The following is a 25,977-nucleotide window of genomic DNA, read 5'->3' as shown; positions in this document are numbered from 1 at the left end:
GCTGGCGCACGGGTAGTTACATGAAAACAAAATACAAGCAACATATAGCAAGAAACAAACAAGTGACAAGACACACAAATTGAAGTAGTGAAAATGACAAATACAGCACAGGCGGAGCCTGGGTACAGGTAAAAAATAAAAAAAGAAGATGCCTATGTTGCTCTGCGTGTCGTAAAGGCCACACGGCAGGCAGAGCAACAAAGTTTGACAGTAATACAACAAAAACAACGGAGTGTAGAGACAAATGATAATACGAACAAATGACAGTAAACAGTTTCAAAAATAGGCAACTATCAGTTGGATAGACACAACCGCTGAGAAACCAAATTCCAGAAAAAAAAGAGCGACAGACATATCATAGGTGTTTAACATACTGTATTCAACAGCGCTGTGCGGTAAATTGTAAAGAATTTCTGAAAGATGTCAAGGCGTTCAAAGAAGCGGTTGTAACAATTCTGTATTCTGCGCACAGGAGAATGATTGGAGTTGCGCGCAGCGGTCAAGAACGGGCGATGCGACCTGGTGGGCTCTTGTGGTACACTAAACTCTAAACAGTTAGGCAGGCCTGCGCAAGAAAGGTCGCCATGAACAATTTTGTGAAGAAATTTAAGGTCTGCACGCATATGTCTGCAGTTCAAGGAAGTGATGGAAGGGACTATGGGTAAGCCAGAATCAGGATGAAAACTGTGATTGTGATGACGGTGCTTAAATGTGGATAAAAACTTCTTCTGCACACGTTCTATTAATTCACTACTAGATTTGGAGATGCCGTTCCAGGCAACAGAAGCATATTCTAACTGTGGTATACATATTGCATTGTATAGCATTAAAAATGGATCTGCAGAAGAGAATTCCTTTGTAATCCGACACACATTTCCAAGGCTACGGAGTGCGCGCTGGGTGATGAGCCTAATATGAGGAGAAAAAGAGAGGGTACTGTCCAAAAGCACCCCTAGGTCCCTAATCTCATCAACCCTTTGCAGAGGAGCGCCCTCAATACTGTAGAAAAACAGTAGACGGTGGGTTTTCCGGCTGTAGGTGACAACCTTTGTTTTAGTGGGGTTTAAAATTAGGCAGTTTTTCCTGCACCAGACCGATAATTCCGACACATCCCTCTGCAAGGCACAGCAGTCCTGAACACCGCTAATGTGCCTAAATAGTTTGACATCATCAGCATAGAGAAGAAAAGAAGAGTTTGTTAACACTGTTGAAACATCATTGATAAAGACAGAAAACAATAATGGACCCAGCACGGAACCCTGGGGTACACCACTTGTTGCAGGGTAAACACTAGACTTTTTGTAGTTAACATCTACATAAAAGGACCGGTCAAGGAGATAGTTGGACAACAAGGCAGCAAGGCTTGCGTCTACACCGGACTTAGCAAGCTTGTTAATAATTAACTGATGGTTCACCACATCAAACGCCTTACTGAGGTCAAAATAAATAACATCCAACTGGCCGTTTTCACAAACTGCAGCCGAAGCCTGTGTCATAAAGCTTGCAAGATTTGTGACCGTCGATCGACCAGAGAAAAAGCCCTGCTGATTTGGTACCACAACGTTCTTGACGCAGGCAGCAAGAACTTTGTGCAGAGCTGACTCAAACAGTTTTGAGGCGACACAAAGGATTGAGATCTGGCGATAGTTAGAAACGGCTGACTTACCACCAGACTTAAATATTGGGAAAATTCGAGCGATCTTCCATGCACAAGGAAATTTACCTAAAAGTAAGCAGTTATTATAAAGGGAAGTTAAGACAGGCACAAAAATGTTGCCGTAAGCCTTCATGAGGGCTGCTGGAATTCCATCTGCACCACAGGAAAATGATGGTTTCATCCGTTGAAGGCTATCATTGAAAATTTTTCATCGAACATAAGTGTGTTAAAATTAGAGTTATTAAACGATAGGCGTTCGTCGTTGCCATCTGGCAGTTGAAAGACAGAATGAAAGTACTCAGCAAAACTGGTGGCAACATCCTCAACCTCTTCACCATCGAAATTAAGCAGGCTAACGTGTTCTTTAGACGCCTTAGAACGGCCGCGTACATACCTCCAGAATTCAGCCGGTTTCTGAGACGCAGCAGCCTCTAACGATTCTATATAGAGCTGGTGGTCACGCCGGTAGAGGATTTTACAAAGTGAGCAATACCGACTAAACTCCGCTTTCCACTTGTCAAGCCCAGAACGCTTGGCCTTTTGGTGGGCGCTATCCTTAAGTTTAAGCGAACTTCGAAGTTCTTTAGAAAACCAGTGGGGAACTTTGAAAGGAACAGGCTTATAACAAGCAATATACTTTTCCATGCCCCTTCTGACGATTTCAGTGAAACGTCGAACCTGTTCGTCAACATCACTGACATGTAAAACACTAGACCATTCAGCAGATCAATAAAAGTGATACAGCCCAGCATAATCTCCACGCTTAATAGCATATCGCGGGACTGCACAATTGTAAAAACCGCCAGAGCGATGCTGGGTCGTGACCGGGACAGAGACAATAAGAGGGGGTGAAACTTGTCGGGGTGCACAAGGGATGTTTCGGAGGCACACACTTGTACGTTTTTTAAGTTTGAGAAGCACACATCTAGAACATTACCACAAGAGTTTTCTATGCGGCAAAACTGCTGCATGGAGGTGAACGATTGAAAATCTAATAGCATGCTGCATTTCTGCGCTGCATAATGGTTTTTGTGCTCAAAGGAAAGACTGTTCTAGCGAATACCTGGGGTGTTGAAGTCTCCAAGTATAATGAGCTTATGGTTGGAGTGTGCATTTGAGACATTTTCTATGGATGTGAGTGTTCGATTAAATTCAGAAGGTAATACATCCGGGGATATATAGAATGCACCGATAAGTAGCTTCTCGCCCTTCGTGAGACCTACCTCAAGCCAGACTGATTCGTCTAGCGTCTCGAGGTCAGCACGCCGCATGCACTGCACTGAATGATCAACGGCAGCGAGAACCCCGCCACCTTTTTGTTTAGGTCCAGTTAATTTTCTGTCGCTTCTAAAGATTTTATAGTTAGAAGGGAAATAGTCGGAAGACGAGATATCATCGGAAAGCCAGGTTTCAGTAATGACAACAGCAGAAAATTTAGAGCATACAATATTTCTAATAAATTCAGAGGACTTAGTTCGTAGACCTCTAGTGTTCTGATAGTATATGTCGAAACTCTCGTACTTACTGATCATTTTCAGTTATTTCAGAGCTGTGCAGCATACCAGGGTGGACCTTGCCTTGAAACGGCTTGAAAAGGCAGCTTTTTGGTCACATAGACGGGTCGCTCAGGCGCCTAAAACACTCCTCGTTAACAGTTACGCAAAAAGAAGAATAGGAGTCGTACTTGGTCCTAAGGCGTTTGCACGACAATGGCGTAACTTGCACAGTTGACAAGTGAGCCAACAGTTGAGCAGATGTGGTGCTAGCGGACAGTTTTGAAACAAAGATGACCCTGGAGCTCGGTGGTCGGTGTACCACAACCAACTGAGAAGCTTCCGACGCACCCACGCGGGGAGGGCTCCTTTTCTTCTGCAAGTCCGTCGGCGGGCCATTAAACGCAGTTTCGGACCTAGGAGGTGGGGGCAGAGGGTGGACTGAAGGGGTAACCAAAGTGCACAAGGCCGTAGCAGGTTGACTGCTGGCGCAGTCAACGAACGGTGAAGCGGTGTTAGAGGACAGGAAGGGGGCACCTTCACCAGCTGCACCGGCGGCGGCTTCGGCGAACGACGACCTCGTAGGGATACCAGACTGCGGTGACGTCACCGGCGGCATGAAAGGATTAGCAGGCTTCGGGGAAGCAGGCGGAGAAGGCGGGGGACGCGCGAGCTCCCCTCGCAGGCAGCGAACCTCCTCACGCAGGGAAGCGACGATTGCAGCCTGATGGGCAAGCCCAGCCACGTTGTCCCGTCGAAGAAGCCGGTTCTCCTCGCGCAGCTAATAATAATATTAATAATATTCAATCAATCAATGAATCCCAGCCGAAGCCTTGGTTCTGGCACACAGAGGAAGACAAAATGCGGAACTAATATACAGCAGAAACTCACAATATAAACAGTCAACGAGAAGAACGAGCGAAGAAAAAAAGAGCAATAAAACCCTAAGGATAATAAAGAGGTATTCCAACCAAAATTAGACGATTAAGAAACTCTAATGGTGGATCAGTGGCAAAAGTATGTGGAACAATGGTCCCAGCAGTTGGGTGAATCAAGCAGACATCAAAACATATTCGCAGATATAGGCGAAAACACAAAGCTTCAATTAAACATGAATCTATGAAACAAAATACAGGAACTGATTTATTAGCAACAGAAGATGGAAAGTACCAGACACATCACTGTGGCTCCTCGCGGCACAATAAATCGGGTGCGATGGGAGGCAAGTAGAATACCATAATATATGACAAGTCAATGAAGCACTTACAGCCACAAAGTCACGAATATATAGGACGTACAATAAAGAAACAAGAACTGTGAAGACATTGCACACATACAAAGGACCTAAAAAAACTAACAAAAAATTGTGCCAAAAAGAAGAGTAGTTATTGTATCACAGCTAACAACCCAGTCAAAAACTCCCGAAGGGGACGTTGAAATATATCAAGTTTCCCAGAGTTACAGTTATAGAGACGCTGCACTCTTTGGAGGGGAAAATGGGTGTTGAGTGCTGTAGCATTAAGGAAAGTGGGGGTTAAACCTTGTTGTTTTTTGCGAAACACGAAGGCTGACTTGTGCAAGTAGTTCCTGGCATGTGATAATACCATGAAGCAGTTTATATAGAAACATAAGATCTAGGCGGGTTCGCCGACAACTCAGAGAGACAGGTAATGGGAATCTGGTTACTGCTAAGGCAGTCTCGGGAGGAGCAGAGGAAAAACGATGGCTGTGTATTGATAGAAATTTGGTCTGAACACGCTCTATACGTTTGATGTTAGAATGACATGTTCCATTCCACACGACAGAGGCATATTCTAGTTGAGGAATACAAAGTGTTTTGAATAGTTTCAGGAATGAATTAGGAGACCGAAAGTCCCGTGAAAATCTGCATACAGCACCAAGAGAGCGAAGAGCCCGCAGAGTAAGTTGACCGACATGCGGCGAGAAAGTTGTCAAAGAGCACTCCAAGGTCTCTGATACCATCAACTCTAGACATGGGGCCGCCGTCAATGGTGTAAGTAAATAAAGGATGTTTGTTTTTCGGCTATAAGAGATGACCTTTGTTTTCTTTGGATTAAGATTCAATCTATTCTCTGAACACCATTTTGAGAACGAGGACGCATCTTTGTTTAGGGAAACACAGTCCTCAGCAGACTAAATACGTTTGAATATTTTGATGTCGTCAGCATAGATTAGGAACGAAGACTTCTTGATTGCAGCTGACACATCGTTTATAAAAATAGAAAACAAAAAAGGGCCCAACACAGAGCCTTGGGGCACACCACTTGTTGTCCTGTACATAGCGAATAATAATAATATAATCAATCAATCAATCAATCAATCAATGTTTATTACAGTGCCCAGGAACAGCGGAGGCCTTCGTGCTGGAGCACTCAGAGGGGAAAATGCAGCACTGTAGTACATCAGCAATTTGCTAATAAACACTCAGTGAGCAAAAAAAGAGAAAGAAAGACCTACAAAAACGGCAAAGAAGATTAGAAATAAAATAGTGCAATCCAACCGACTTTACACAATCAAGTCGTGCTGGCGCACAGACGAGGTATAAGACAGAAATGAAATGCATCAACAGCTGGCAAAAGAACAGTGAGTGAGCAAAAAATGAGAAGAAACTACAACTTCAAAGACGAATAAAAATACCATAGTGTACTTTTAGGCAACATTACACAATCAATAGAAACTGTAATGTCTGGTCAATTGCAAGAAGACATCTTACAATAAGCGTAACTATACCGAAGGGTGAGTGAAAAGAAGAAAGTTTTTACAAGATTCGGGAAGCGTACATTTTCAGTTTCAAATGGACGCATGAAGTGAATATGGCAACTTTTAATGATAAAAACGGCAGAAAAAGAAAACTTCTACGATAATTACAGTCGCAGTATCAGCACAATAGACGAATAACCAGGAACAAGAACAAGCTCGGTGAAGTCAATGCACACGTCAGGACGATAAGTGAAAAAAAATAGCACTGCCAAGATGAACCTAGTGTGTCAGAGCTGACAACCCGGCCAAAAACTCCCGAAGAGGACGCTGAAAGATATCGAGCTTCTCGGTGTGAACATTATGCAGATGCTGCATCCTTTGAAGAGGAGAACGTGTGCTGAGAGCTCCAGCTGCTTTAAACGGGTGGGCGAGCCTTGTAGCTTTTTGTGGAACGCGAAAACTGATTGATTCAAGTAGTTCGGGGCATAAAATAATACCATGAAGCAATTTGTACATGAAAAGAAGGTCTGAGTGGGTCCGCCGGGAACTTAGAGAAACAGTTATAGGGATAGGCTACGAAGGAAAACGATGCCGAAATATTGATGAAAATTTGTTTTGTACACGCTCTATACGTTGACAGTTGGAACTACAGGTTCCATTCCAAACGACAGAAGCATATTCTAGTTGCGGAATACAAAGCGTTCTGAATAGTTTTAGGAATGAAAAAGGAAACCGGAATTCTCGAGAAAACCTTCATACAGCCCCAAGACAGCGTAGCGCCCACCTATTAAGTTAATAGTAATAGTAATATTAATAGTATCATAATCATTATCAATATGTGGGGCGCGAAAATAAATTAGCCATGGGTGGCGTCCTATCTAGTTACGCCACTGCGTTTGGTTAAAACGAGCGGCATGCTGCTGCAATCGACTAACGATGCTTCGCTTTATTGTTTTTTTTCTTTATCTCCTCCTGCCTCCACCCATAATACATGGCCCCGTATGAAAACCTTACGTTCAACTTATCTTTCTTGCAGATTCACACAAGAAACTAGAAGCCAAAATGGGCCCTTAACCCAATTATTCTTCTGGTTATTCGTAATTTAGCTGTGTCAGGCTACGAGCTCAACAGAACAAAGGTTAAGATACTAATAGGTTGTGAACCATATGTAACACACATGCACGAAAACGCTATGCCTCAATGGGGTATTTTCAATTGTATGTTGTTTAGAGTTAAAATGACCTCAGTTGTAAAGAAATTACCAGCTTAAATTTCTACTGTAGGTACGTAGAGTATGTCCATATTACTCCAAAGGCATGCGACCTTCGTAATTGCGCAAGGTTGATACAGCTCAAAATAGTGCCGAAAACTAGCTCATTTAAATAAAATGAACTGAATATAAGGAGCGCATTTACAAGATTTTTTTTTCTGCGGGCCGGTTTTCTTGCGAATACAAGCGGCAAAGTTGGCTTCGTGTTTCACGCGGCTCATATAATCCAGAACCTCCTCGGTTCTGTAGAACGTAAGGGAATTGCATTGTGAACTTGAAACGGGAGTGAAATTAGAATAGTATGACTGAGGCGACACTGCCAAATTGTTCATACGTTTTGTATGCAAATGAACCAAATATATCAGAAAATACGGGGCTATAAAATAAACTGAGCGCGTAACGGTATGATGGGCACAAACAAGACTTCAGGGGAATTTCTAATCACGAAAACAAAGGCAAATTTGCATACCTTTTATCTATTTATTCTTAAAATCACAGCTTCTGTTAGAATTCTATCGCTGCAAAGCCGCTTGGAGCTGCAACCAGAAAAGGTTATTCCGCCTCTCAGTTGCATTTGACGGGGGCACTTCTATGTAGGTTCTCGATTCTGTGAGAAACAGCAGCATGTCGCTCATTTCACATTCGGGGATATGCTCCTTTTTGATGAAGATCAATCCGTCGTGACGTTCGCTGTCAGACAACCTGTGTTGAGCGAGGCTCAGTTCAAACATGCACCAGCGGCTGCGGCAGAATTCAGGGCTCAGCACGAAGAGGGAGACGCGGCTCTGCGAAATGGCTCGGCATATATTCTCGGTGATGGGAGTACCCGGTATGAAGTCCCTCTCGGCGACGCAAACGCGAAAATTGAGAAGAGGCGATTCGAGTTTGGGCAGCAGAACGTCGTGAACCCAATCCGAGTCAGAGACATGGTAGGATGCGAAAGCGTCCCATACGTAATTCCCCACATTCACTTTCCTCCTGTAGCCTTTGATGCCAACTTTAAGGTACAAAGATATATATATGAAGTACCAGCGGGATTTGTAAGCGCCATAAACAAGCGTGGCGGAAACGATGATACAAAGTATCCCCGGAACAACGTACACGCGATAATAGTCCACACCTACGCACTGTTCCTCTCTCCATGCAACGCTCCGAACGGGGTAACCGTGTTGTTCTTCTGGAACCTTGCAAGTCATGCACTCCGCGCACTGCACTTGGTGTTTGTCAAGAAAGTTGTGAAGGTTGTTGAGGTAGCAACTGTAGCAATCCCAGGGATTGTAGCTGAGGCTCACGTTCTTTGTGCCGTTCAGGTCGAGAAACATTTCGTTGTCCAGCCATGCGAACTCATTATAACTGAGATCCAACATTTTTAGTTTAGTCATCCCAGAAAAGGTTGGCGGCGTCCACTTCTTTATTGCGTTGTGCTCGGCGAAAAGCACATCTAGGGAACTGTTGAGAGGTTTGTCCACACGTAGTTGTTGTATGCTGTTGAAGGATATGTCCAGCACTCGCAAGGACACCAACTGAAAGAGTATATTTGTGCCATGAAAGACCGTCAGGCGGTTCCGGTTCAGGTTCAACACTAATAAGCTTGTCAAACCTGCCAGCGTCGCTTCATTGAGCTCTGGTATTTTGTTTGCCTGCAAAAAAAGAACCTGCAGTTTTTTTAGGCATATAAATGGGGAGCCTTGTAGAATCTTCAGGTCACACCCGTCCATATGTAGCTCATGCACATTCGGGAAACCACATAGGTCACGATCACGTAAAACTGTCACCTTGCTGCCACTTGTGATTAATTGTTCAGCACTGCTCTTTCTATTACGGCTGCCGGGCCAAAAGCTAAACTCCACTTCAGGAGGAACATTTGTGTCAGACATGTTTACACATGCCAGTGTTTTCAAAGAAAATATTGCTTCTGGTATACCGGGGAGCTTCGTGCCTGTCAGAGAAATTTTCGTAACCGACGGAATGTGGTCAAACGCCTCCGGATGAACGTTCTCAATCGGAGATTGTAAAAATTCAAGATTCTGAATACTCTTCATGGGAGGAATATCGTTGAAGGAGATGTTGTGGAAATTACATCTGTAGAACGCGAAATGCCTAATAGGTGTTACCGCGACAAACTCCAAAATCGCCGTGGGGATTTCTTCCCATGTCTCATCCAACGTAATAACTGCATCAGTGGAGAAGAAGGAAATGTTCCAGGGCATGGTGGTATTTGCGGGAGCACGAAAATATTCCGGGCCCGGGAATGCGTAGAGTAACGGGTCAGCAAAGCTGTAAACGCTGAAAATGCCACTTCGGTTGGCCTGCTTGCTGTCGCACATGGCGACAGCTACCGGCGGGGGCTTGCCGAATGTCACGTCAAATGTCATCTGCTGCATGTATATCTGCATTGAATACCAAAGACGCAGTCCCTGGTTGCTACATTTTTCCATCTCGATGTGATCGTAGCTACTATCTAAATGGTCATGAAAGTCGTCCCATTTCTTTAATCGCACCCTTCGGAGAGACAGGGAGACTGGAGCACATCCTTGAGACACAGGGCGAACGGCATCTTCTGAAACCAGTAGTTGCTCCATTGTCATTATATCGGTATTAGCAGGATCAGACCCGTTGCGAATAGGGGGCTTGACATGAATGTGACAAAGAGCGTGTAGATGGCCGTTTTCATCGAAGCTCAAGTTGCAGTTCTTGAATTTACGGGGGAGTGTCGTCCGGTTCGTGGTTTGCTGGCAGGGCAGATAGGCCGAGATTCCTCCGGTTGAACATACCCAGATCCACAGAAAGAACGCATGCGTCTTCCAACGTATGGCAATCTGGAACAGTTACGAATGCAGATATCAAATAACTAATGTTTTTAACGTCACGAGTACTGAATAAAATAAAAAAGGGGGCGATTTCTCCCTCGCCAAATGTCGAAGCACTGCGCGTTTTAATTGCAAAAAATAAAGCGGTGATTTCTTTTTGCATGAAAGTGATTACTAATTTTACTACTTTTGACTGAGATTTTTCTGAAACGCGTTTGTTGAAAGCGCTGCCCTCTGTTTCTCTAGACCTGCAATTTTCTTGAATATTTCAACCGTTAGCAAACAACCATGGGTAGTTGTAGTGTATAAACTTGCCGTTCTTTGCTACGCAATAGATTGGCCTAGTACATGCACGTTTGTTCCTTAAGATCCGACTCGTACATTAAACTGTAGTATTATTGGAGTACTGCACCTTGTAGTGAAGTCCCACATAGGGAATTACCTTATTTTCAGCAATATTCGTAAGCTAAACCTTCTGATATAGAATTTGTAAGGCTCTAACAAAATTATTGAGTCTTGATCTCGTTTGTAAACGTGAATTATTTCTCCCACTCCTATTGTTCAGAGTGATTGGAATGACACCAACACTGCAGTGTCTAAAAGACACAGTAGTGTTGGTGTCATACGTTTAAAGGTGGGTTGACTTAAAAAGTCAACCCACCTTTAAACGTGTGAGGAACTGACGTTGCACCGTTCGAAACGTGGACCAACCATACTTGGCTCTGTGCATAAGAAACATTGTTTTTGTTCAGAATGTATTATACAATGTACAAGTACAACCACAAATAATATATTTTACACATAGATATCACCGATGCGGTTATGTAGCTAATAGCTTGTGAATCCGTAAGAACGTAGTCATAGTATATGCACCCCATAAACTCCTTAAAGATACGGCTTTCGCAATATTTACACGGCGGATTTTTGCTACAACTTGCTTAAACGACTACATAGTTCAGGTGACGTATTAGCAATAATGAGAAGTTGAATTTACTTACACCATTGTACTGCATGACGTTCGGCGACCAGGTATCCTGAGCAACACTCCTCTCAGTTTCTGCCCACTATAAAGACAAGAGTTGGCCCCATAGCTTCTATTTTATGGCGCAGTGAGCTCGGAGCGGAAGTGGGCATAGAAGAGGAAGCGAAGAAATGTTTGCTTGCATGGTGGTTGGTATGCGCGTTTCTTTCCGGAAAGATAGTGCCGCGAACTAGGCATTCGGTTTGTTTGTTTATGTTTCGTTTTTACTGCCCGGCCGCGACGGGCTGTGTTATCTGTGTCCCAAGCGTAGCGCGTGTTCCATTCTTTATATTTATGCCGCACGGGTTATCTCATTCTGATACGGAGAGCGTTTCGCCCTAACGTCACTATACTCGGGGACAACTTTCTGTTGCAATGGAGAGAAAGCTACGGGAGGGGGGCCGACGTGACGGTAGAACCACGACATTTCTCTGCGCAGTTGGAAGTAGTTCTACAAACATTATTCAATGCGGATAACATATGCAATACAAAAATATATATTTCTTTTTTTCTAGCCTTGGTTTGACAATGCGAATAAATCGCCAGAATATAATCGCCAGTATGCGTTACTTTTTTTAAATTATCGGTTTTATTGGTTGCGGAAATTACCACTGGTGGCACGACGGTTCTCTTCAAAAAAATGGCGTCTTCATCGACAGCAGGTACTTTTCCGTCCGATAGCCCGCCAGTTAATCCGCCTCAAAGGATTTTCAACAAGCTTCACAACCAAAAGCTGTCAAACCAGACCAAGCAAGTTGTCTGCAACGTGTACGCCCAAGTGAGACTGAAGCAACCAGGACTCTCCGTCGTTTCCGCATTTCGTTCGGTTAGCCAGCTTACCGGCGTAAGCGAGCGTACGGTCGCACGGCTCAAGAATGAGGTTTTGCGTGGCACCCTGAAGTCCCCAAAGCACAAAAGGCTTCGTTTGTCGACTGGGAAACCGCCTGCAGTTACAGGACAGACAAGAGTACAGCGGTACGACAGCTTCACCCTTGCTGCTCTCCGACGGAAAGTGCATCAGTACTTCATTCGCAACGAGGCTCCAACTGCAGAAAAGATCCTCAGCGATGTGACCAGCGACCCCGACATGGGGCTGCCGAAGCTGAGGGTCAGAACGATGCGTCGGCTTCTGAATGACATTGGATTTGCTTTTCGGAAGCGAAAACATAACTCTGCGCTTCTGGAAAGGGATGACATCATCGTGTCGCGGCGGAAATATCTGCGGACTCTTCGAGAAATGCGAAAGCAGAAACGGTACGAGTTTTCGATTTGGCGGACAGATAGATAAACGTCCATTCCTGCGATTAAAATAAAAATTTCGTATGTAACATTATTTGACAGTTGAAATGTAACAAGAAAAAATAACTATGGAAGTTCTCGTACAGCCAAATATTTTATTTCTGAGAGGTACTTATCAACACCGCTCCACATGCATACTGGCGTTCACTATATATTTTTTATGCCCTTTTTCTGTATCCCTGCCACTTGTTCGTATTTCGCATGCTATTCTGGTTCAGCAAGTGAAGGGACAAGCATGCGTCGACATGTTATAATAATGTATGGATAGCATTCAGTCAGCAGATTTCGTTAGCCATGTTGGTGGTTTACGTTCTGCGAACATTTTTTATTTTGGTGTTTTGCGGTGCCACCAAAAACTAAACATACCTGCCTGCGTAGTAGAATGATGTTATGTGCAAGCAATAAGTGCCTTCTCTGTCTTTACTAACCCTTCTCCCCAAAGAAAAACTGACACGTATTCCCTTCATTTTCGCAGGACTATATACTACCTCGACGAGACTTGGGTCAATGCTGGGCACACCAAGGGCATGGTGTGGGAGGACACCACTGTGTCATCCCGTGAAGATGCCTTTCGCAAGGGTCTAACTACTGGGCTTCGTTCACCAACAGACAAAGGTTATCGGCTTTCGTCAAAAAGTGCTTCCACTGACTACCACAGTGAAATGGATGCCTCACGCTTTAAGAAGTGGTTCGCAGAACAACTTCTACCTAACATTGAGCCCCGCAGAGTTATTGTCATGGACAATGCTCCGTACCACAGTGTTCGGACCGAAAAGCTGCCCTCGACGTCGTGGCGCAAGGCCGACATTCAGTCTTGGTTGACTGCAAAAACCATCCCGTGGCGTGATGACCAGTTGAAACCCGAGCTCCTTTGGCTGGTTAATGAGAACAAACACAAGTTTTTTGGATACCGGATTGAAGCCCTGGCCGGAGTTGCTGGTCATGACATTGTTCGGCTTCCTTCTTACCACTGTGAATTTCACCCTATTGAAATGGTGTGCAGCCAGGTTTAGGGGTATATTGCTGCCAACAACACTTCATTCACTCTCGCTGACGTTTAACAACTACTCAACGAAGCCATCGCCCTCGTGACTTGCGAAAAGTGGGTCCGGGACTGGCCTCATGTGGAGCGTCTTGAGAAAGAGGCCTGGGAGAGGGATGGTGCAATCGACACCAGAATCGACAACGTCGTGATTCCGCTAGGTTCCGAATCCAGCAGCTGTAGTGACTGCAGTGACAGCAAAATGAGCGGCGTAGAGGAACTGTGATGAAACCGGTGTGCGCTGACTTATGTGGTGCTGGTCGCGCGTGGCGAGTGACAAGGTGCTTTGTTTACGGTTGTGGTGACCGGAAGCTTGGAAGTACGCTCGGTGTGTGCTGCTTTTTCGTGGCAACTTACAGAGCCCCCTGTTTAACTTTCCGATGCCCAGTATCTTGGAAGTACGCTTTGTAGGTTATGTGGTGCTGGCCTTGTGTGGCATGTGACGATGTACCTTGTTTTCCTTTCTGTTGGCCAGAAGCTTGGAAGTACGCTCTGTTGGTTTATGTGGTGCTGCTTGTGTGCAACAACTTACTGGACACCTTGTTTACTTTTCTGATGCCCCGCAACTTAGGAGGTAGCTGCTTATACAGGGGTGGATTTGTGCAGCACCAGGCAATCATTTGGAGTGGTTGTTGCTTGTTGTCAGTGTGCGAATTAGGCTTCAGGTTGTCGGTTGTGGGTGGCAGCTAAGATGCACTTGCTGTACCTTTGTCATGCATAAAATGAAACCTGACCACGAACGCTGGTAGCAAGCATTGAGGAGTGGCACGTCACATATCCTGTTTCACCCAGAAGAAATGCAATGGGAACATTTGATTACAACCCAAGAGGTTGTAAACAGCCTCTGCAAACAGCAGTTACCTGTGCATGACATGACAAGACTGGAAGAATTATTTTACAAGAACTGCGAAATGGTAGTGATATCCAGAAATGCATTGTTGAGTTGTAATCATTTGTAATTATTTCAGTCATCTGAAAAAAATATACTACCATCAGTTGCACATTGTAAGTGAGGTAATCATTTGTACTCACTTGCTCATGTTTTGTTTGTCTTTTCGACTACAGAGGGTAGATTGCTGAAGTAAAAGACCATGTCCGGCTCAAATAATTTCTTTTAAATGCGTATTTACAGGGTTAAATGACGAGGAGTAATAGGAATCGTCAATGCCTCACTTACAAATGTCGAACGCTGTGGGTTTCCTTGCTAACAGCCTTAGCTTTTGTAAAACTACTACATTCCCGAGGCCCTGGGATATGAGGTCGAACACCCGAAAGGTAACGGCACGCTCTCATGAAACAGAATTTACAGAAATGTTCACTGCCATGGGGATGGGCAGTGTCACTTTGTCATGTTTGTGGTGCAATGTCTGGTCCATCTATGTTGTTTTCACATTTATCATGAAGAAATTACTGCACACCGTACTCAGTGACTGCGAATAACTGCTAACAGAGCCAGAAATGTTTGTTTCAAAATACGTGGCTGCGTGCCTTTGAGTGCTCAAGTGGGCTTGAAAGATGGGGCCATAGTTTTAAAGGTTTACTCCTGTGACTGGCGTTCGTGTGCATGTTTAGGGTTGTGTGACTACTTGGAGTGGCTTCCAGATTTTGTCCAGCTGATTATGCAGGAAATAAATAAATGAAACAAAACACATTCTTTCTTCTGCTTCAATTTTTCACGTAGCACATATTATTCCTTCTGACTAATGCTCACGGTGTACCGATGTCAAACGGTTTGCAATTGGCGGTGGCATCCTTGAGTGTCGGAGTGTTTCTGCTGGTTCTGGAATTGTGTGGGCAAATCCTGGCCACAGCCACAAATTCGTACATTTTTGCGAAATTTTGGGGCACTTTAGCGATGGTGGGGTGTCACGTCGCCGCCAAATGAAAATTGGTGAATTGGACTGGCAGGACCATCACTGGGGAACCCACGTGTAGGACTTGGGAACGAGTAAGAGCACGGTGAGAACATCAAATCTACAGCCATGAATACCAGTCAGCTATTTTTTAATGTAGAGCCAGCCATGCTCCCACAACATTGATGTAAGTGACGAAGAAAGGAGGCTGTTGCAGCCAATTGGAATGTTAATGAAGAGTTAGCAGCTACACTCAGCCAACGCGAATTCTGTCGCCTGGTTTGGAAGCCAATTGAAATTCTGCTGACAGGCCCAGTTGCGGTGTTCTGGATACGGTGATTTTTTCGGCAAGTGACCCAAGAAGTATTTGAGTGGCCACAAATTAAAAAATGGAAAGGGGTGGCTTAACCACCAATCTGAGAACGGCTCGATATATTGGCGTTTGGCAAAGTTATCTGACGCAATGTACTTTACGATGTCAGTGACCACATTACTGGCAAAATGTTCAGTGACCAATTGTTTTTAAACTTTACGACCAGCGCTAACTGTGCAGGTGTTTATACAGCGTTACGTTTTTCATCCGTCCAAGTGCTGACACGCCTTTACGCTGTAAATAGGCAACTCAGCCAGTGAAGTACGACTGCTATCCTAAGGTATGAAACCTGCGCCACGTAGTATAGCGAGACACGCCCGAAAGCCCGCTGTTCATCAAAGATATTGTAAGAGGAAGGCGTGGCGATTGAGCGCAAGATTCATGGGTCTCCAGCGCGAGCTTCCCCTATACGCTTTCCGAGTTGCGGGTCACCGAAACTTCTTGGGGCCTGCCTAACTCAGCGCGATCCAAATGGGGTTTCACTTCGCGCCGTAGTGCCGTGTGCTGCCCTAACGGTATAGCGAGCCTGCGCTATGTAAGCACGCTACACGTGCGCGTTGTGCTGCCCAGTTTTCGGCTAAAGAAGAGTTTAAATATCAGTGCCTGCCCTCAAAACTGCAGCGCTGACAAAATTAACGGCGTTTCTGGGCGGCTCAGAGTTCGACGGTACCGTCCACGCTATAATATATTAAGTCGGTCCGAGTTCTCCAGTGAATGCGTTGGCCTTTGCTTAGAATCAAATGAAACGTAGACAAGGATACGCCAATATGCCTGCATGATTGGTGATTGCGGTTCAGCGCACTCAACCAAAGAGCTCATGCGAAGAAACGAACTGCAGCAAATGCGTATGCGTCACGCCGAAACCGAAACCGAAACTAGTTTATTGAGAACTACTTTGGTGCAGTAACAGAAAGCAGTCCCCCACCCCCACGTAGCTTTGTCTCCATTGCCACAGAAAGTTGACCCCGAGTATAGTCTCGAATAATCTTCTTTGGTCTACAATGTCCGAGATGTAAATCGACCGTTCGAGAAACACTCGCGCCGAATGATAAAAGCCTGCAGAGCAGACGCCGCGCTAGTTCGATCGCCTGACGAGGCAGTACGACCGCCCAATCAATGCGCTGGTTTCGGAGACGATTGGTGGCGGTGGTATTAACTCCGACACACTACGCGACACGATTCGTGCAGTGGTGAGGGAGGAGCTGCGAAACTTTTCCCGAAGACGCCACAATCTCAAGTCGCTTCCCTCACTGGCGTGATCCGGGAATAGGTCCAACACGCTTTCGAAACTTCTATGCCGTCCGAAGGCTATGAGCTACTCTTCGGTTGTTCGTCGACCCCGCCCTGCTCCAACCCGTCGTCAAGAAGCTCCGCCGTACCGCCGTCCACTTTCGCCGCCGACGCCACTGTAGCCGCTGTCCGCAGCCCAAAACCAGACGCCCTGGAAGACCGACATTTGGCGAACCACCGATAATCGCCCGCTGTGCTAACACTGCGGAAAGGCCTATCACATCTATCGTCGTTGCACATACAAGAGACTCGAACTGCGTAATTTCTCCGTCGACGCACCTCGCCCTCTCCATGAGCAACGGCCACGTGAGATCGACGACTACCGATCTCAAACCAGCCGGGGCCCAGCCCGTTTCAACCGTTCGCCGTCCCCTAGCCATACCAATCGCCGAGCCACCGTAGCAATGCTGACTTTGTACGTGGAAGGTCCCCCAGCCTACGCAGGCGAAAGTAAACGCAGCAACTTCTGGAAGTGAGGTTGCACAACGGCGGAAAAACGAAAACCCTCCAACGACCCAGGGACTCGCTGAAGACCATGATTCACGACATGCCCCGACGACCCGATCTACCACTGGCGTGACTCCCGAACATGACGACAGCAAAACGGCGCGACGCTTACCCGACATGACTGAACCTGCCGATGAGAATACGACGAAGACCACGACGCACAGTGCCCGACCGTCAACGCGCACAAGCCGAGATACGACGCCACGACGCACCTGGAATTCTAAGTAGGCAGCTTCCGAGGTTCAGCTGTCCGTCGACGGCTTTGAAGTAGTCGCCCTCATAAACACGAGAGCCGACTACTCAGTCATGAGCGGACCATTTACGTCTAAGGTGAAGAACGTTATGACCAGATAGGACGGTCAGCACATTCGCCCAGCAGGAGGCCATTTCGCGACACCAAGTACACCATAAACCAAGTACACCATAAAAAGTACAGCGTCACCATAAACGCACAACGTACCCTGCGGCGTTCGTAATTTTACCTAACTGCTCCCGCGACGTAATTCTTGGAGTGGACATTTTGACAGAAAACGGTGCAATAATTGGTCAGGCCAAGTCCATAACTTTTTCCTCCGATCCCTCCATGACGCCGGTACCGAACACCGAACACCGCGCTGCTGTAAGGATCGCGATGATCATGTCACCCTGCCACCCCGCGCAAGCTTGATGATCACCGTCTATGTGAAGATGCTGTTCCTGACGCTGACGCTATCGTAGGGAGTGACCAAAGGTGTCTCCGTCTCCGACCGCGGTGTCTCCGTCGCAAGAGGAATTGCGCATTAGGCAAATCCAATCCCAAGTTTTGGCCACTAATTTCACCGACGAGTACCAGCATTTCAACAGAGGCGCTGCAATTGCGTTCCTCGAAGAAACGCAAGAAGCAAGTGACGTGATCGTGGTTTCCAACTTTGAAAGCGCACCCGAAGATACCTTCAAGCTTTCGAATCCCTTCGACGTGAATCCGGCATTACCACAAGAAGAACGGAAGAAATTATTGGATTTGCTGCTTCGCTAAAGAGAGTGCTTTTCGTCGAAGTCGAAACTACGTCAGACACCTCTAGCGAAGCACCAAATAATAACCGAAGATGGAGCACGACCCACGCGACAGTCACCGTACCGCGTCTCTCCACACGAGCGCGAAGCCATCGGGACTCAAGTCGACGACATGCTCGGCGACGGCATTATACAGCCATCGAAAAGCCAACGGGCTGCGCCGGTACTATCCGAATAGGCCAAAACGAGGGTGGACTGTACGACTTGGCTAGTAGGGGCACTCCTCAAGGGGCGGTCATTTCCCCCCTTCTCTTCAACTTGGCCTCCTGCTGGTCGCCCATGCACTAAGGCGGATCCCGCATCTCCGTTTTGGTGTATACGCGGACGATATCACCCTATGGGTGGCTGGGGGAAGCGATGAACGCATTGAGAACACCCTCCAAGCAGGAGCAGATGTGGTATCACAACAGGCATGCCTGGCCTTAGGTGCTCACCTACCAAATCCGAGTTACTGGTTCTTCCACCAAAGAAAAGAACGGCTACGACACCCCAAATCACCATCCAGCTGCAGGGCCGCACGGTCCCGCAGGTCCCTAAAATTAAAGTCTTGGGCCTTACCATGCCGCAGAACAGGTCTAACTAGGAGGTCATTAAGCAGCTGAGCTCCCACGTGGACCAGCTCATTGCTCTCCTCAAAAAAATCACAAATAGAAATCGTGGGATGGACGAAAGTGACCGACTTCGGCTTATCCAAGCCTTCTTTATTAGCCGACTTTTCTACACTTTACCTTACATTAGAGCCAGTAAAAGGGAACTGGATAAAATTAATGGCCTCATTAGGAAATCATACAGGGCTGCCCTTCAACTTCCCCCCAACGCGTCCACCGACAAGCTTAACAAACTCGGAGGGTATAATACCGCTGAAGAAATCATTGAAGCTCACCTGTGCTCTAAGAGAACACGCTTAGAGCTCACTCGACCGGGGCAGCAGATTCTCTCGCGGCAAAACATTGCGGTCTCGCAGCAGACTCAGGAGTCATTACCTATCCCTGCTGATATAATTCAGCAAATAATCGTAAGGCCTCTACCTAGGCACATGCTTCCTATTCATAATTCGGCACGACACAAATCAAGAGCCCGGTCTCTCGCCAGGCAGCTCAGAAATATTTCGGAAGTAGTATACTCTGATGCAGCAGACTACAGGCATCACGGGGCATACGCTATCGCGATCACCGGTCAAAAAATCACTGCTCCACTCAATACCCTCACAGTCATAACCACCTCCCCTACTGTGGCGGATGAGGCGGCAGTTGCCTTATCCCTCACACATAGGCCACATCCGGTAATTATAATCACAAATTCGAAAACGGCCGTTCAAAAGTTTTCCAGGGGACATATCTCTCCCACGGCGCTCAAAATTTGCAAACAAATCCACCAGAGGACTCAGTGGAGCTCATATGGACCCCAGCCCGCACTGGCATGGAGGGGGATGAAACTACACACGCTATGGCTCGCGAACTCACACTCCGAGCCGGCGTGAGTATCGTTCCTCACCACGGGGCGCGCTCCGCCAGAGACCGACTGATCACATTTATTGACATAAAAGAGCACTACCGCCTCTAGCGTCGACAATTTGCACCGCCTCATCCATCCCTTACGATAAGCTAGGCGCGTATTTGGCGGCTTTTGCAAACGGAAACCTTCCCAAGCAGAGCTCGCTTCCACCTCATCCATCCGACAGAATTCACTTCGTCAGCATGCCCTCTGTGTGGGGAGCATGCCTCACTAAGTCATTCCGTATGGCAGTGCCCCCAAGACCCCTCCCTCTAATCACGAGCAGCGAGCAGTGGAGTGAGGCGTTGGGTAGCTCCGACCGGGCTACACAAGAAGTCCTGGTCAAAAGAGCCACCGAAGTCGCTACCAGCATTAGGCCGGTGGCCACCGCGCTTCTCTGACCACTTGCTGGAATAAAGTTTTCGCCTGCTCATCTAGAGACCGGCTACTGGCAAATTGAAATGGACGAGAGAGACCGAGAGAAGACTGCATTTATAACCCCGGACGGCCTATACGAGTTCAAGGTGATGCCCTTTGGGTTGTGAACGCACCAGCAATGTTTCAGAGAGTCGTGGATACGGTGCTAGCTTGCCTGAAGTGGCACACCTGCCTCGCATACCTCGACGACGTTGTGGTATTCGCCCGGACTTTCGACGAACACCTTGCAAGGTTGGAGTCTGTACTCGAGGCCGTTCGTACGTCGGGGTTAACGCTGAAGCCTGAAAAGTGCAGTTTCGCGAACGAGGAGCTCACGTTTTTGGGTCACGTCGTCAACGCAGCAGGAGTCCTGCCTGACCAGGCAAAAACTTCCGCCATAGCGAATTTCCAGAGACCCAAAGACAAGAAGGCCATGCGAAGATTTCTCGGACTGTGCGCATACTACCGGCGCTTAGTCGGAAACTTCGCACGCATTGCAGAGCCACTCGCGCGCTTGACGAAGGATTGCACCCCTTTCAGCTGGGAAAACGCCAAAGAAAAAAAATGGCCGCGTATCTGCTCCTTTCTTTGCAAATGTCGACAAAAGACGATAGTATTTACCGACTTTTGCCAAGTAAATAACTCCCTTCGCTTTCCCACCTCTCATGTTGTTCCTCTTGCGCCGCGCTCCTCCCAAGGTAGAGATGCCAAACGTTTGCTTAAATCGTTTTAAATTTACCGCGTTCCACTGCTCCAGTCCGGGTGTCTCTATGCCAACGCTGCCGTACGGCGAAGACGCGCGTGAATCGAGGCGCCCTACTTCAACGTTTATAGAACCGCGTTTTCCTACACCACGTGCGTTGCAAAGAGAAGGTGGAACCTATCTAGTGGAACCTTTCGGAACTGTTGCCGGTTGATTTCTTAGAATGGCGCTAGAAGCTATAGTGGCGCGGGCGACAACAGGCGACGGCGGAGTGATTTTTTTTCTAAAGTTGATGAAGTATTTAATTTCGCAAAAATAAAGCATGTATGACTTTTTATAAAGTAACACTGCAAATATCACTTCTGCATTAATTATTTGTCTTATATTTGCGTAATGTCTTGTTCTTCATCAACACTGTTGACAAGTATGAACATTACGCCGGACTTAGACGGGTAGATTTACTGTGACTATATAAGAATACTAGCGGTAGTACCCGGCGGTGCACGGGTGGGCCATTATATTAAGGACAGCAATGGGTATAACACAAGTTCGTTTATTTGTTAGTCGCCATATTAGGCTACTTAATTGGGAAATAGTACCCACTCGGGAGCGCCTGCCTGCTGTCAGTACATGGGCTCCAACTGCAGGCGCGTCGTGGTAATGTGAAACGACTGGCACTCGTGTTTTACTCCAACTCTCGCTAAACAAATTGCACCAAGGTGGCGCGCTCGAGCGAGGAAGTCAGTAAGTGAAAAAAAGTTTTATTGAGCCGGCGAAGTGGGAGTGGTTCCCGATTTCAGAAAGCCATGTGATGAGTGGGGAGCCTTCGCTCTGGAGGAAGTATTGTCTGGGCATCCAGATTGCTGTTAGTCACCAGGTCCTCCCACAGCTCACGGTTGAGAAAAATGGATGGAAGAAGCAGGAGCTTGGTTTGCTTCAGGGATTTATCCAGAATTTCGATTTTTTTATGGGGGGGGGGTGTTACCAAAACGCGGAGGGGTGTGAACCGTGTGGTTATATATATATATATATATATATATATATATATATATATAAGGGTTAATATAACATATATCAGGGTTAATATATATATAACAGTTAATAAGGGTTGGCAGTCAAGAAAACCTCGGAAAGCAAAGGGGAGGCTGTGGTGGGTGATAAAAAAAGATGAAGGATTTTTTGAGTCAGAAAGAAATTGGTGAAAAAATGCCCGCCGGGTGGGATCCTAACCCATGACCTCCAGAATACCGGACTGGTGCGATACCCACTACGCTACCGGCGGGGCTGTTTCCCCACCAGTTTCTCGGGTATATATATATATATATATATATATATATATATATATATAGACTGAAAAGATAAAAACTCACACAGAGCGAGAAAAAAATAAGGTTAGTAGAGACAGAGACAAACGAGAAAGACTTAGAAAATAAAAATAAGTTTACTGACGTTTCAGGGAGAGGACTCCCTTTCTTCAGAGTACAAAATGAGTTCGTTTCAAAGCTATATATACAGAAAATGTAGCAAGCGCGAGGGCAAGGTAAGAGGAGGGAGAGTTTGTACAAAATGGATTCATGGTTGGTGGGTAGCAAAAGAATCAAGGGAGAGCGGGAAAATTAATTACAACAAGGATAACAAGAACACACAGTCACGCGGTACGAACTTGGAAAAAAAGAGAGAGAGAAGAACCAAACAGAGAGAAAAAATAATACATAATTTAAAAAAAATAATAATAATAATAAATAACAAGGTAATTTTCCTCCCCCGTGGCAACGGGGGTGAAAGAGGGGTCAAAACAAGATAGGCCCATGCCCGTGTTTGACATGGGCAAAAAGATTAGTCACGCGGAAGACGTTCCAAAGAAGATATGCACACAAAGGGCGAACATCTGCCCATTCACACCCGTTCTAGGAATCCAAGTAAGGTCATTGAAACAAGAGATACGTGGCTTCTGTTGGTGGGAGGCGAGGGTCGCGCCCAAAAGCAGTAGGACAGGCAGTTTCGACAGGAAAGAGTGTACATTGGTATACAAAGAGCGAAAAAAATAAATAAATAAAAAATAACCAGGTAATTTTCCCCTCCCTTGTGGCAACGGGGGTGAAAGAGGGGTCAAAACAAGATATGCCCATGCACGTGTTTGACATGGGCAAAAAGATTAGTCACGCGGAACAAGGAAACGAAGATATGCAAATGCACACAAACGATGAACATCTGCCCATACACACCCGTTCTAAGAATCCTGGTAAGGTAATTGAAACGTGAGACATGTGGCTTCTGTTGGTGGGAGGCGGGGGTCGCGCCCAAAAGCAGTAGGATAGGTAGTTTCGACTGGAAATGAGTTTATATTGATAGGGGAAAAAAGACAAGGTCAAACAAGTCATGAAAAAAAAAAAAAACAGGCATGTGCACGCGTATGACGCGGCAGCAAGTGGTATTCATCTGCCCGGCGCATGGTGCCAGTTCAGGGAATGCCGAGGCGGTCAGCAACGAATATTAGAAAACAACAATACAAAAAAGAAAGAGGACACGAAAACAATCACACACGCTCGCGTTCACAAATTAATTGCAAGGTGAGAATATCAAAGCTAAAAATGGTACTGCAGCCTTCTACCCAGAACGCAATGTCCAGACTTGTTCATCGAATTTGCTTCAGTGAAGCCATTGTGCTAAAAAACGTCGTGCTAGCACGAAACTAAACCCAACTACGAGAGCTCGCCAACTAATGGGAGAATATTATTGAGGGAAAGAAATGAACAAGCATAACACTAGCCTGAGAAATGCAGCCGAAATTTTAATCGGAGGAAAGACAGGTTAATTTCCCATAACTTTCATTTATGCCAAACGACGCTGATTTAAACTTATAGATAAGGTAAGACTCACGAACCTCGCGATCGTGATGCGTTTTAAAACTAGATTCAAGAATTGTGGCCTTCAGTTGTTCAAAAGAATGACCAGGAGTGTTAACATGCTTTGATAGAGGCAAAGAAGGGCAGGTTTTTGCATGGGAGCGGTGATTGTTAAACCTCAAACGAAAGGGTGTTTCAGTCTGGCCAATGTATTGTTTGCCGCAGAGGGTGCATTCCAGCAGGTATACGACGTTGGCGGAATCACAGTTAAAGTTCCCTTTTACATTCACATAATAGTTTGAAGCTGTGCTGGCGGCGCGCTGTGTGGTGGTCATTTGTGGGCATACCTTACACCGTGGTTTGTTACAGGGCATGCAACCAGTAGTCTGTGGTCGGCTGATGCTGGATTTAGTGAGAACGTCACCCAAATTTTTGCTGCGTCTATAAACAACACGTGGTGGCTCGGGGAATATTCTCTTTAGACGTTCACTTTGAGCGAGGATATTGTGATGTTTCCTTAGTATGGAAGCAACTTTCGGAGAAGAGGCCGAATGGGTCAAAACGAGGTTGGTTTGTTGATTGGGTTTTGGAGCTTTTTTTCGGAGAATTTCGGTGCGGTTCAACTGGTTAGCTCGTGTAATCGCGTCATCGATCACCTGCTCTGGGTATTTTTGATTTAAGAGTGCGGTTTTAAGTTCTCTGCAGTTAGAATCGAAATCCGCCTGGCTTGTGCAGATTCGCCTAAAACGGTGAGATTGGCTGTAAGGTATTGCAGTCTTGCAGTGCCTGACATGGCTGCTGTGGAAGTGCAAATACTGGCGCGTGTCCGTAGGTTTCCTGTAGAGATTAGTCTGAAGTCAGCCCTGAGAAACTGTGACAGTAACATCCAGAAAATTTATGCTGTGCGTAGAGTAGGAATGAGAGAGGGAGATGGTAGGATGCGCAAGGTTAAAAGCCTCAATAAACGCCAGAAGTTCCATTTCACCGTGCTGCCAAATCATGAATATATCATCTATATACCTTTTGTAGTACAATGGCTTCAAACTTTGGGTTGCGAGGAAGTTTGTCTCTAGACATCCCATAAAGATGTTCGCATAGTTGGGCCCGATTTTGGTTCCCATTGATGTTCCGCTGACTTGCACGTAATTGACACCATCAAACTCAAAATTGTTAAGTTCAAGGATAAGGTGAAGGAAAGTTTCAAGGGTGAGAGAATCGATAGGTTTGTCACCCGCCGACCCCTCATACGCACATGATACAGCGGTGATCCCATCGGCATGCGGAATGTTAGTGTACAGCGACACGACATCTAGGGTAACAAGTAAACAGTTGTTGGGAATTTCCATCTTCATGATATCTGAGAGAAAATCATTTGTATCCTTAATGAAGGATGGAAAGCTGGGGGGAATGTCGCGAATGAGAGAGTCGACATACCGCGAGAGGTTCTCGGTGACAGTACCAATGCCAGAGACAATGGGGCGACCTGGGTTGTTATTTTTATGAATCTTAGGAAGAAGGTAGAATCTACCGGCTACTGGGCTTAAGGGGATAAGAGAACGAGCAGTTGTTTCAGTTATTTCCTGATTTTGAACAAGTTCAGTGAGTTTTTCTTTTACAATTAGCTTATACTCATTAGTGGGATCGCTAGGGAGTACTTTGTAGAACGCAGATTCTGATAGTTGTCTATGAGCCTCGTTGACATAGTCAGCTTTGTCGAGGATCACGATGGCGCCTCCTTTATCGGCCGGTTTGATTACTATTTCGGGGCAACCTGCGAGTTCCTCCAAGGCTTTCTTTTCCTTGTTGGTGATGTTACAGCGGAAAGGGATTTGCTTTTGGTATGCTGCTCGTACATCGCGACGAACGGCTTTAATATACATGTCGAGGCATGTATCGCGCTGCGTGGGAGGGGTCCAGTGCTTATGGCTAGGTAATGCGGTTCGGGCTTCGTCGGTTGGAGGACGGTCATGGAAGTACTCTCTCAGTCTCATATTTCTGGCGAAGTTATCTAAGTCCTTAAAAAGTTGAAATTCGTTGAAACCGCCAGTTGCCGGGCAAAAATTCAGACCTTTTGACAAGGCGCTCATCTGATCTGGTGACAGGGTAATACTAGAGAGGTTCATCACAT

General features: G+C 46.1%; 2 protein-coding genes across 2 annotated transcripts in view; both read right to left on the bottom strand.

Annotated features, from left to right (window-relative positions):
- LOC144168843 (uncharacterized) overlaps positions 1–25,977 on the bottom strand; it is a 101,713-nt gene that overhangs the window by 16,454 nt on the left and 59,282 nt on the right. The window lies entirely within an intron of this gene.
- Positions 4,369–11,071, bottom strand: LOC144168845 (toll-like receptor 2). Its single transcript, XM_077697832.1, has 2 exons — positions 10,950–11,071; positions 4,369–9,960 (listed from the first exon to the last, which is right to left on the bottom strand). Exons 1-2 carry the CDS (start codon positions 10,962–10,964, stop codon positions 7,654–7,656), a joined length of 2,322 nt encoding a protein of 773 aa, XP_077553958.1. The 5' UTR covers positions 10,965–11,071; the 3' UTR covers positions 4,369–7,653.

The sequence above is a fragment of the Haemaphysalis longicornis genome, unplaced genomic scaffold, assembly GCF_048455015.1.
Source record: "Haemaphysalis longicornis isolate Haplotype H1 unplaced genomic scaffold, Haemaphysalis longicornis Haplotype H1 scaffold_2, whole genome shotgun sequence".
NCBI classification, from domain to species: domain Eukaryota; kingdom Metazoa; phylum Arthropoda; class Arachnida; order Ixodida; family Ixodidae; genus Haemaphysalis; species Haemaphysalis longicornis.
The sequence above is the reverse complement of the archived record's forward strand: the minus strand, read 5'-3'. Positions and strand labels throughout refer to the sequence as shown.